Raw genomic sequence first — 12,965 nt, 5'->3', positions numbered from 1 at the left:
AATTATTATATTTTTTAAAAATATTACTATTAATTTTTACAATAATAAATGGTTTTATAAAAAATATATTTTTTATTCATTCATTATTTTAATAATGTTTTTATTCTTAGAATTATATAAATAAATATATAATTGAAAATTAAGTAACCATTCTAACAACATTATCTTTATATATATATTATAATAATATATAATTTTGTATTATAATTATATAAGTATATTTTTTAATTATACTTATGAGTTCATTTACCTATAATAATAGTAATAAACGAATTTATTTATTTATAATTTTTAATAATTATATCGAGTTTTAAAATAAGGTTCATGGAATATTAATTCCAAAATAGAAGTTATTAATTAAATTTATAATTCCAAAAAATCGTATTTTCTTTTATAGACAAAAAAAATTAACAAAAAAAATAAATTAATAAATGGTATAGGATCAGCCTGCATAAGTTTGTATATATTTAATAATGGATCTTTTTTTCTACGAGCTGAATTTATAACCGGTTTTAGGTCTTTGTTCCTATCATATGATTTTATAATTATTTGAACCGGTCTTTTCCCTCCAATTGAATTTATAACCTTTTTTATGCTTTTTTTTCTCTTCGATTTGCTTGTCCAGCCAAGTGATAGATACTAACATAAAAATGTGGAAATTATATTTATGTAGAAATTAAATGTTAAATACATTATATTTACTAATTGCATATTATTTACCTTATATATAATTGTTAAAATAATGGATATTGAAATAATTATAATAATAATACCCGTTACGTCACATTTATGATTCGGTCCTATACACCATATTGATAGTTTTTCGTTCATTTTAACAGCAGTTCCATTTGTGTTTCCATTCTCTGTGTTTGATGGACCCGTACTAGAACTTGGTAATGTAGCTTTAGTAATTGTCATTCTTTGAACTCCTTTTCCGTCGTTTGGATCAGGCTGCTGCACTATGTTAGATGCACCACTCTGAAGTGTATCTTGGGAAACGTGTGGAAAGCTACGTTGATTTGGGGGAGATGGTGGTTGTGGTGAGTTTTGTGCTTGATTAGACTTTGGTTGTGATGAAGTTTTTAATGGTGGTGAAGTTACTGATGAAGACTGAGAGTGTTGTATAGATGATGATGGTGGTGATGATGGTGAATTTGAATCTGGATTTGGAAATTGCATTGTGCTTGATGGGTTATTGTCTGTTGGCAAACTATTCCCTGAACCATCTGATCCAGATTGACCATCACCTAATTGTGAAAAAGTACTGAATGAATTCAATTTATCAGTCACACTATTAACGACACCACCAACATAATTAGTAGTTGCATTATAAGCACCTTGTACAGTGGTCAGAGTTTTATCATAAGTATCTTTGGCAATGCTCATAGCGCCATTATATGCATCACTAATTTTATTACTGGCGCTTGTTAAAATCTTTCTTTGAGTTTCATATATATTGGAAAAACTAGGTAAATGACTTGTGATATTTAAATTAATTCCCCCCCAATTTGACCAATATCCAGAAGATACTCCTGATGAATGTGTTGGAACTTGATCTCCTGATGGCTTTTGTTCACTACCTGTATTTGCTTGATTGCCTGAACCTCTTTGATCATTTATTCCACCACCTGTCCCTCCTGATCCACCATTTGTTCCAGTACCTGGACTGCCATCTTGCCCATTACTTGCACCTCCTTTAGTGGTATCTGTACTTCCTTGCCCACTACCTGACCCATCACCTGCCACACTATTTATACTTCTTGCTCCACTACCTGTATCTCCTACTTGAGTATCTGCAGCTCCTTGATCACCTTGTACACTAACCGATCCATCACTTACTCCACTACTTTTATCTCCTGCATCACTATTTGAAACTACTTTCTTATTATCCTTGCCTCCTTTCCCATCACTTGTATATCCTATTCCCCCACCTGCTCCACTCCCTGTATTTTTTTTTCCACCACCTGGATCTGTTTGTTCACTTCCTTTAGTATTTTCTTGGCTTTGGACACCGTCTACTACTTTATCATTACTTCCTGTTGTATCATCTCCATTGTTAGGTGTGCTCGGTGAACTTCCTGTTCCGGCGGGGGGATTTGGTGTTTGATCCACTAAACTTTGTGGTTGACTGCTTTGGTTATTGCTATCCCCATTGGATCCACTATCTTTTTGCTTCTTTTGAGCTTTGGCTTTCTCATATTTTGTGAGTATATTTTTATCATATTGTAATTTACATTTTGGATCACTGAAGTCAAATTTGGTAAAATTTTCCGCAAAATATGAATCGATATGTTCTATCGTTGTAAGTGTTTGAAGAGAATTTGCTAAATTTGAATCGGCATTCTTAATCATAGTTCTAAAATTATTATATTTTTTTTTTAAATTATCCAATAAATGAAGATATGAATTACATTTAGAAACATTTTGATAAAGGAGCATATATTGATTAAAACTATTGGTAGAATTTTGAAGAGGGGTCATAGGTTCGGAACCTTTTATTTTATAATATATAACAATTTTACATATATGATTAAGTAATTTATAAAATTCGTTCATATGCCTAAGATTAGCATTTTTCAAACCATTTATATTACCTAAAAGATTCCAATATCTAAAATTCCCCATATCTTTCTCTAAATACATCTTATAAGCCATTTCTAAAGTAATTGGATTTTTTTTTTTGGTTTTTTTTTGCATGTGTATCTTAAATAATTTATCACTTAGCCACATCAAAAAATATTCACCAATTTCGTTGTTTTTATGTGCATTTAATTTCAAAAATACATACGTGCTCAAAGCAGCAATATTGTCTATATCTGTTACACATCTTCTATGAGGACAATGTTCATAGAATTTTGGTTGTTTTCTAAGTTCCTCTATTGTAGTAAAGGCCTTTTCACCATTAATAAGCCTATCAGCTACAAGAAATGACTCACACTAAGAAAATATTTATAAACATGAATAAAAATATGTATTAGTGAAAAGTTGATTGAAATAAAATTTAATATGATTTGTAGACAAGCCCAAAACATTAAAATAAGGAATAAACATGTTTTATTTTAAAATAAAGTTATTTACCATATCATTGGGGTCCATTGTGATGGAATTTTGTTTTTAATCTGTAGATTGACATGATATCATTTTTATATAAAACTTATATACAATACCAAAATAATTTATACAATTACATGTATTTCTGTATGAAATTGTCAGTAATTAAACGAAATATTAATGTCATTCTCAATAATAATATTAATTTTAAAATAATATACAATAATATAATGAAATAAAACTTGTATTAATTTTGTTATAATTTAGATTAGTATTTTTATTTTGTGATTTGTTTGAAGCATTTTATCATATGCGAAATATCGCTATTATTAATAATATTCGAAATGGATTCATCGTATAATTTTGTGTAGCCTTTTAATGTGTTTAAATAAAGCATATCCCCTAATTATTACACGCTCATACATATAGAATTATGAATTCTCTATATTTATAGTAAAGATGCCATCGATTTTATATTATTATAAATATATAAAGAATTAGAAATGTGTTATTACTATAATTGTTAAATATGTATTTGTATCTCATTATTTGAATGCCATTTATTAATATACGTTATTATTAAACGTGAAATATTACACATTTTATATTATTTCTAATAAATATAAAACACAATTTGTGTTTAAATTTAATATTAAGAAATAATTTAATATTTTCCTTTTTCTAAATAAATGGAATATAATATGTTTATTTATCTTAATATATATATATTAATAATTCATTTTAGAACATGTAATAACTTTGTTTATGTGCTAACATTTCTTATATATAAATATAATTAATTAATAATTTTGAGTGCATATCTTATCTAATTTTTTAAATTAAAAACGCATAATATACAAATTAAGTTAATTGAGCTATTACAATTAAAATAAACCATGGGTATAAATTCGTTTTTGTGTAATAGTTAGTATATATAAAATGCATATTATTTTTTTCATTCTTATTATCTTTTAATATATAATTAATTATAAAAGATATTTTAAACAATAAAGAAAATAAATATAATTTAATATATTATCCTTTAATTTAAAAGTTTTATTAATGCTTGGGTTAGAATAATTAATTAATATAAGAAGCAGTATAATATGAGTTACCATTTTAAGTACACATTTATACCTATAACCTAAGCATATATTATGTATTGTATATTTTATAATAAAATTTTATTTAGCTTTAGATATAAAAATTTATATTCTAAAGGAGAATTATAGATTGGTTAATAAAATTTATGTTATCTTACATGACAATGGTGATTCTAATATTACCATATTAAGGCTTAAATAAATGTTATAATTTCTCATTTGATTTTGCATGTATACAATTTTAATCTTATCACCCGTTAAATAATTTATATAATGAATTTATACCCATATCGTGTATCGAGTAAAAACAATATATTTGTTCATATATAATAATGTATTAATTTTATATAATTATTGTTTCAGTTATAGCATTGTATACTACAATGAGATATTTAATGCGCTTAATAAAAATACATTAAACCGATTAGTAATTTCCCTTGCTTCATTGTTTTAAAGTATAGCATTTTATAACATATATATTATTTCGTAATAGCAATATATTTAAATTATTTTAAAGTTTGTATATATATAATAGCCTAATAAAAATGTTATTAGTCCAAATAAAATTAATTATTATGTACCTTTTCGATAAAATTAATGTTTAATTATATGAAGCTCTCCAATAAAACAATATTTCAATATTATTTATTAGTAAAGTATTTTATTATATCTATAGGGGATATAATAACAACTCTAATTTTACCTGTTATATTATTTATAATTATTATAACAAAATGTTACATGAAATTTTATTAATAGCTTATATTTATTTTTGAACCATTTTAAAATATTATTTATTTATACCTCAATGTTATAAAACTTAAAATATTGTATATATAGTTCAGCTTTTATTGTATTATTAAAAATGTTAGATGCATAAAAAATCTTTTATATATATCGTTATATTGTCGAATCTCGATCCATATTTTATGAATCTATATTTATTATTACCTATTATATGTTGTAATATGCTTAATTAATATTAATATCACATATTAACCTGAAGGTATATTATAATGCAGATAAATGTTCCAAATGAGTTTTATTATTACAGTTTATTTTGTATAATATAATTTAAATCAAAATAATAGTGATACAAATAAAGAAATATGTTATGTTATTCATGATTCAATATATTCCCCGATTAACAAGTCTTATATAATAAATAATAAGGATTCTTATATATAGTTAGCCAAAAATTAGCAATGCGATATAAAATATAAAGTTATAATATTTCCACATTTAATATATATGAACAAATTATATGAAAATATTATAACATGCGGAAAATATAATATGCGCCCCCTTTCATGTTAATGGCTACGCCCTTTTTTGGGTACGTATTTAGACATAATATCGAGATTACCCATACAGGGTGGAAAATATATTTAATAAAATTATAAAAAATTAAATGAAAATATAACCTTAGCCCAAAGCATAGATTTCTTAGAACAAAACTATAACCCATAGTCCAAAACCCTAACCCCAAATATGGGTTTCCCCAAACACAACTCTAAATATGAATCTAAATCTCCTATATTGCTTATAGTTTTATTAATAAGTGTGCTCAAATCAAGTTTATTCAAAATATTATAATTATCAACTAAAAATGTGTATATTTAAGATCCATTAATATATCTGCATGGAAGGGGTAAATGTGTTTCGACAAACGCTAAACAAAGATAAATTCATTATATAACATGGTTATATATTAAATTAAAATGCATGTAATAATAACATTATGAATAAAACAAACAATAAATCAAATTTAATTATTCTATAAAATGTAAAAAACGTAACTTTTGTGCTATAAAATATTAAATATATTATTTTTAATCATTTAAACAAGTATAATAATAAAGAGTGATTATTTTGATATTTTTTATAATTAAGAACATCTATTGAGACTCGCTCCGATAATAAGTATGAAAGGCCAAAAAAGTCCAAGTAAGATCATCTGGTTCATCATTCCTAATGCTATTACCACAAAAAGTGTTGCAATCAACAACATCACCTTTATAATTATATTTTTTTTTGATTTTTTAGACTTTGAAATTTTTTTTAATTTCTTATAACAATTACTTAATGTAATTTTATTATATTTATCGTTAATTTTATCTTCATCAATCTTAAAAATATGTTCGCTTTTTTTTATTACTCTTTTGTCTTGTATCGGCTGTATTGATAATTCACCATTCCTTTCATTATTGAGCTCTTTTTTTGCTTCATTTAATTCTTTTTGAATTTTATGAATTAATTTTTTCGTTTTCCCATCTACATTATTTAAATTGGGTGTTGTATTACTTCCTTTATACTTCTTTATATGTGAATCTATAATATTTCGAAGATATATCTTCGTCATCATCATTGTAGTCATTAAATTGATTTGCAAGACTTACGGTTGATTCATAAAAATTATTTAAATCGAATTGGTTGTCTGCATCTGCTAATATCCTACTATTTTTAAAATTTATTATATTCCTTTCAAGATATATGTTTCCTTCGTTTATAAAGTATAATTCCTGTAAACAAATGAAATATTCATTAACATATATATAATTTGTTTTAATTGTGTCTTTAACATAGCATAAGCTTTTTACCGATACATGAAACAATAATATAAGGTTAATGTAAAACAAATAGTTACGGAAAATATAATCAAATAGTATGTAACTTACTTTTTTGGCATATTCAAAATAGCAAGTAATAACTGAAAACAAAACATATTTTAAAATTTTGATTATCATTTTTAATTTTATTTATTAAATAAACGAAATAATGATAATAACTTCATATTTATTAATTTTTTGTTCTAAAATATATAAATAAATGAATATATTTATAAAAAACTATGACATTTATTAATTTTCCATTTTCTATAAAATTAATTAATGTAGCTGTTGTAATAAATTTCGCTATATTCATTAAAAGTGTTTATTTATATAAATATTATATTATTTCTTTTTTCAAATAAATATTAATTTTTCTCTAAAAAATACAACATTTTTAATTGTAAAAAAATATATGTATATAATAATTTTTCTATAAAAAATACAACATTTTTAATTGTAAAAAAATATATGTATATAATAATTTTTCTATAAAAAATATTTTTTTGAAATTTGTTATACAAACTGTTTTTTAATATAATTTATAATAGATTGGTATATTTAATGATACTGTTGTAAGTTGTATATTTATAAATTAATATTTTTCTATTATTGTTTACATACGAACAAATTAATAAGCATCAATTAAATAATAAAATATTAGATACATATATTTTTTTTATATGAATAAATACAAACATATAATGAAAACATAAAAAAATCGTCGTTGTTATTTATATTTAAATGGTTTTTAATTTATTATATTTTATTTACCGTTTTTTTGCAAATTTTTTTTTTCACCGACTGGTATGTAATAATTTTATTTATAAATATATCTCAGAATATACAACATCATGTTTATTATTTCTATTAAAATGGTACAAAACATTCATGTTTTCAAATTTAATTCAAACAAAATAAAATTCCAATATCAAATCACAAAAAATAATACATATATAACCAATTTATTGAAAAGGATACAAATTCATTTATTCCAAATCGAAAAAAGAAATATATTTAATGGTATTATTTTTTTTTTTCATCATATTCTTTAACAAATGTTAATACGCCTTTTTTATTTAAACAATAAAATATTTTAACTTTTATAAATAATAATTGAAAACGGAATATTATAACCCTGTTATAATAGAGAATTCCATTATATAGAAAATTTATTTTATGTTTTATTATAAAATATGAAATGGAGCCTTAACCTGGCTCCCTTTTATAAAAATTAATTATATTAATAGACAAATTTACTATTTACTATTTTTTAAATTTATACATTTTTTAATTCGATTTCAAATATAAGTTAATTAGTTTATCATTCCAAAGAATTTTCTTTTCTTTTATAAACAAAAAAAATCAATAAAAAAAATAAATTAATAAACGGCACAGGATCAGCCTGCATAAGTTTGTATATATTTAATGATGGATATTTTTCCTTATAAACGGAATTTATAGATTTTTTAGTCTGTTTTTTATGACTCGATGAACTTATAATTATTTGCACCTGTCTTTTTCCTCCAATTGAATTTATAACCTTTTTCATGTTTTTTTTTCTCGTCAATTCTTTTCTCCATCCAGATGACAAATACTAACATAAAATTATGCAAAAAATATATTTCTTTGTGAGAAAATATTTTAAAAATAGTACATTTCATAATTTTCTTTTATTTACCTTGTACATAATAGTTAAAGTAATTGGTATTAGAATAACTATAATTGATAATCCAATCTTTTTGTATTCTTTTAATACATATCCATCACCAATTTCTGTTATTCCATTTCCTTTTAATTCGGTTCCTGGATTTTCTTGTTTAGTCACTGGATTGGCTACTGGCTTTTGAGCTTCTTGTTGATCGGTTTTATCAGAATTTTTATTTCCAGATGTACCCTGAGGCGATTGCTGCGTTGTAGTTTGTTCCTTAGAATTTTGTGTAATTTGTGATGTTTGTGGAGTTGGTGAATCTCCTCCATTTATTGATTTTTCGGGTCAGACGGGTTACCATCTGGTTTAGAAGGAGCACCGATGCTATTCAATTGAATAGTTATATTACTAATAAAATTATTTAAATAATCACTAGATTTATCGTAAACATTTTTTAAATTATTCTTAACGTCATTATATGCATTGTTGATTTTATCCGTAACATCTTTAACCTTTTTCTGATTTTGATCAATAAAATCGGAAGTTTTTTTCAAATTTTCCGTTCCATTTAATAGAAATTTAAAAAATGATGACCCCCAATTAAAATATCCTCCTGATGTATTTGATGCGGGATCATTTGATCCGGCACCAGGATTTCCGTTTCCACCATTTGGATCTCCTGTATTATCACTTGCACCCCCTTTATTTTCTTTACTATTTTCTGAATCCTTTGATGGATCTTGACCATTTGACCCTCCTGTTTGCGATGACCCACCATTTTGTCCTGATTGTGGTGGTGGTGAATCTGCTGCTGGTGATTCCGCTTTTTTTGATGAGACTATTTTTTTTTTTTTTTGGAGAGTTTACATTCTTCATTACTGAAGTCGTATGTTTTAAAACTTCTCACCGCCTCCATCACTTTTCCATCTTCTGTTGTAAGTGTTTGAAGTTTAGTTTTTAAATCATTGTTTGAACTATTTTTCTTAATAGCATAACTTATAAAATCATCATATGTGCCTTTTAATTTATTCAATAAATCAAGATATGATTTGCATTCAGAAATGTTCTTATAAAGGGTTTTATATTGACGACCGCAATCGGTAGAATATTTAGGAATATTCTTATTTCTGCCACCATTATTATAATCTGTAATTATTTTACATATTTTATTAAGTAATTTATAAAATTCGCTCATATACTTAAGATTCGCTTCTTTCAAACCCTGCTGCATATCCAAAAGAACCCAATAATCCATTCCTTTTGTATGTTTCTCTAAATACTCTTCATAAGCCTGCTTTAAAGTAAAAGCATCCATACGGCCTCTTCCAATATTTTGGCCTTTTCCTTTTTTGTGTATCTTAAGCAATTTATCACTTATCCACATCAATAAATATTCATCATAATCATTATGCCTTTCTTTTCTTGATGTTAAATTTTTGAATTCCATAATTATATATTTGGCCACAGAATTAATACGATCTTCATTTGTTTTACAACCATTGATACTACAATATCCTTTGATTTTTACGTTTTTGTTAATTTCCTCCATATAGACATTTTCATCATTAAAATAACTATCACCTTCGAGAAGTAACTTACACTAAGAAAATAGTTATAAAAATATAAATTAATTCAAAATTTATTCAAATAAAATTTAATATGATTTGAATATAATTTAAACATAATAAAATTAAGGATAAATATGTTTTATTTTAAAATAAGGTTATTTACCATTTGTTTGTTCTTCCTCATTGTAATGGAATTTTGTTTTTAAACTATAAATTGGCATCATATTGTTTTTACATAAAACTTATATACTACACCCAAAAGTTTATGCAATTATTTGTCTTTATATGTGAAATTTTAAATAGTTAAACGCACTTTAGCATTTTTCTCAATAATAATATTAATTTAAAATTAATATACAACAATATAATAAAATAAAACATATATCCACTTTTGTTACGATTCAGATAAGTATCCTTGTTTTGTGATTTGTTCGAAACATTTTTATCATATGCGAAATATCGCTATTCTTAATAATATTTGGAATAGCTCCATTGTATAATTTTGTGTAACATTTCAATAAGTTTAAATAAAACACATTTTCTAATTATTATACGTTCTTACATTAGAGAACTATGCATTTTCTTGATTTATAGTAAAAGCATAACCAATTTTATATTATTATAAATATATAAAGAATTAAAAATGTGCTATTACTATAATTGTTAAAAATGTATTTGTATCTCATTATTTGAATGTCATATATTGATATATGTTATTATTCAATTTGAAATATTACACTTTTTTATATAATTTCTAACAAGTATAAAACACTATTTGTGTTTAAATTTAATATTCTTTCCTTTTCTAAATAAATGAAATATAATATTATTATTTATCTTAATCAATAGTTTTGAATGTATATAGTATCTAATTTTTAAAATTAAAAAAGCATAATATACAAATATATTGATTGATCTATTACAATTAAAATGAATATGAATATAAATTAGTTTTGGGGTAATAGCTATTATATATAAAATGTATATTATTCTTTTCATTCTTATTATCTATTTGATATATAAATGATTAATAAATGTATTTTAAATAATAAAGAAAATAAATATAATTTAATATATTAATTTTTATTTAAAAATTCTATAAATACTTTGGTTAGAATAATTAATTAATTTGAGAATCAATATAATATGATCTAGCATTTTAAGTACACATTTATACTTATAATCCAAACATATATTATGTGTTATATATTTTATAATAAAACGTTATTTATTTATATAACGAAATAGCTGTATTTTTAACGAGCATTATGGAATTATTATTATATTGATTGATAACTTTAATGTCATAGCACCATAATAAAATATACTTAGCAACAAAATGTAGTGTTTTATTTGATTTATTATGCATACAATTATAATCTTATCATACCTTTAAGAGCATATTTAACTAATTTATACCCATATAGTGCATCAAATAAACATAATATATTGTTCATATTTAGTACCATACTAATCCATTATTGTTACTATTATTGCTACTAATATACCACTGTACACTACAATGAAGTAATTAATGCACTCAAGAGAAATACTTTAAACCAATTACTAATTTTCCTTGCTTCATTGTTTTAAAGTGAAACATTTTAGAGCATATATTATTTCGTCATACCACTATATTTAAAATATAATTTTATAAGTTTGTGCATATATAATAGCCTAGTATAAATATTATTGTTTAAATAAAATTAATTATTATGTGCTTTTTCGATAAAATTAATATTTAATTATATGAATTTTTTACAATAAAATAATATTTCAATATTATTTGTAGAATATTTACTATCTTATATTTATAGGCATATAATAATAACCCTAATCATATATACTCAATTTTTTTTAATTATTATAAAAATTATTAGAACAAATTATTATATGAAATTTTATTAATATTTTATATTTTATTTTTTAACTATTCTAAATATAATATATATACCTCAAAACTATAAAATTTAAAAATTAATAATGATTAACCTATTATTATGGCTTTATGATAAATAAATTAAAGCTTATAAAGAAACTAATATTCATACTAATTAATTTGAATACAAATATAAAGAAATACAAAAAGAGAACAATAACTACAATTAAAACTTAAAATATTCTATATATAGTTTAATTTTTATTGTGTTATTAAAAATGTTATATACATAAAACATCTTTTATAGATATGTTGTATTGTCGAATCTCGATCGAAATTTAATGAATCCATATTTTATGATTACCTATTTATGTTGTAATATGATTAATTAATATTAAACATATGCATATTAACCTGAAGATATATTATAATGCAGATAAATGTTCCAAATGAGTTTTATTATTACAGTTTATTTGGTATAATATAATTTAAATCAAAATAATAGTGATACAAATAAAGAAACATACTATGTTACTCATGGTTCAACATAGCTATGGGTTAAAATGCCTTATATAATATATAATAAGGGTTCTTATATATAGTTAGACAAAATTAGAAATAAATTATAAAATGTGATGTTATAATATTGCCATATGTAATATATACGATCGAATTTGATGAAGGTATTGTATCTTATGTAAAATATATTATTCGACCCTTTTCATGTTAATGGCTATGTCCTTTGGGGGGGTGCGTATTTAGACATAATATCGAAATTACTCATACAGGTGGAAAATATATTTAATCAAATTATAAAAAATTAAATGAAAATATAACCTTAGCTCAAAGCATAGATTTCTTAGAATAAAACTATAACCCATAGTATAGACCCCTTACCCCAAATATGAATTTCCGCAAACACAACTCTAAATATGAATCTAAATCTCCTATATTGCTTATAGTTTTATTAATAAGTGTGCTCAAATCAAGTTTATTTAAAATAACTATAAGTATTAACTAAAAATGAGTAAATCCAAAATCCATTAATATATAATTATATGGATAGAAATAAGGATAAATGAGTTTTTAACAAACACTAAACAA

The 12,965-nt window shown here is 23.1% G+C and overlaps 3 protein-coding genes across 3 annotated transcripts; all 3 read right to left on the bottom strand.

Moving 5' to 3' along the window:
- Nucleotides 1–363: 363 nt before the first annotated feature.
- On the bottom strand, nt 364–3,096 carry PVVCY_0502650 (CIR protein PIR protein; the record flags this gene model as incomplete). Its single annotated transcript, XM_037635058.1, has 3 exons — nt 364–639; nt 721–2,937; nt 3,079–3,096. The coding sequence occupies 3 exons, from the start codon at nt 3,094–3,096 to the stop codon at nt 364–366; spliced, it is 2,511 nt and encodes an 836-aa protein (XP_037490242.1).
- Nucleotides 3,097–6,042: 2,946 nt separating this feature from the next.
- PVVCY_0502640 (fam-b protein) lies at nt 6,043–6,901 on the bottom strand (the record flags this gene model as incomplete). The annotated part of the gene is made up of 3 exons (XM_037635057.1): nt 6,043–6,471; nt 6,554–6,676; nt 6,833–6,901. 3 exons carry the CDS (start codon nt 6,899–6,901, stop codon nt 6,043–6,045), a joined length of 621 nt encoding a protein of 206 aa, XP_037490241.1.
- Nucleotides 6,902–9,196: 2,295 nt separating this feature from the next.
- Nucleotides 9,197–10,166, bottom strand: PVVCY_0502630 (PIR protein CIR protein; the record flags this gene model as incomplete). The annotated part of the gene is made up of 3 exons (XM_037635056.1): nt 9,197–9,198; nt 9,282–10,014; nt 10,146–10,166. Coding segments are annotated over 3 exons (756 nt in total).
- Nucleotides 10,167–12,965: the final 2,799 nt, after the last annotated feature.

Source organism: Plasmodium vinckei (assembly GCF_900681995.1).
Source record: "Plasmodium vinckei vinckei genome assembly, chromosome: PVVCY_05".
Classification (NCBI taxonomy): Eukaryota; Apicomplexa; class Aconoidasida; order Haemosporida; family Plasmodiidae; genus Plasmodium; species Plasmodium vinckei.
This window is presented reverse-complemented; position numbering and strand designations above follow the sequence as displayed.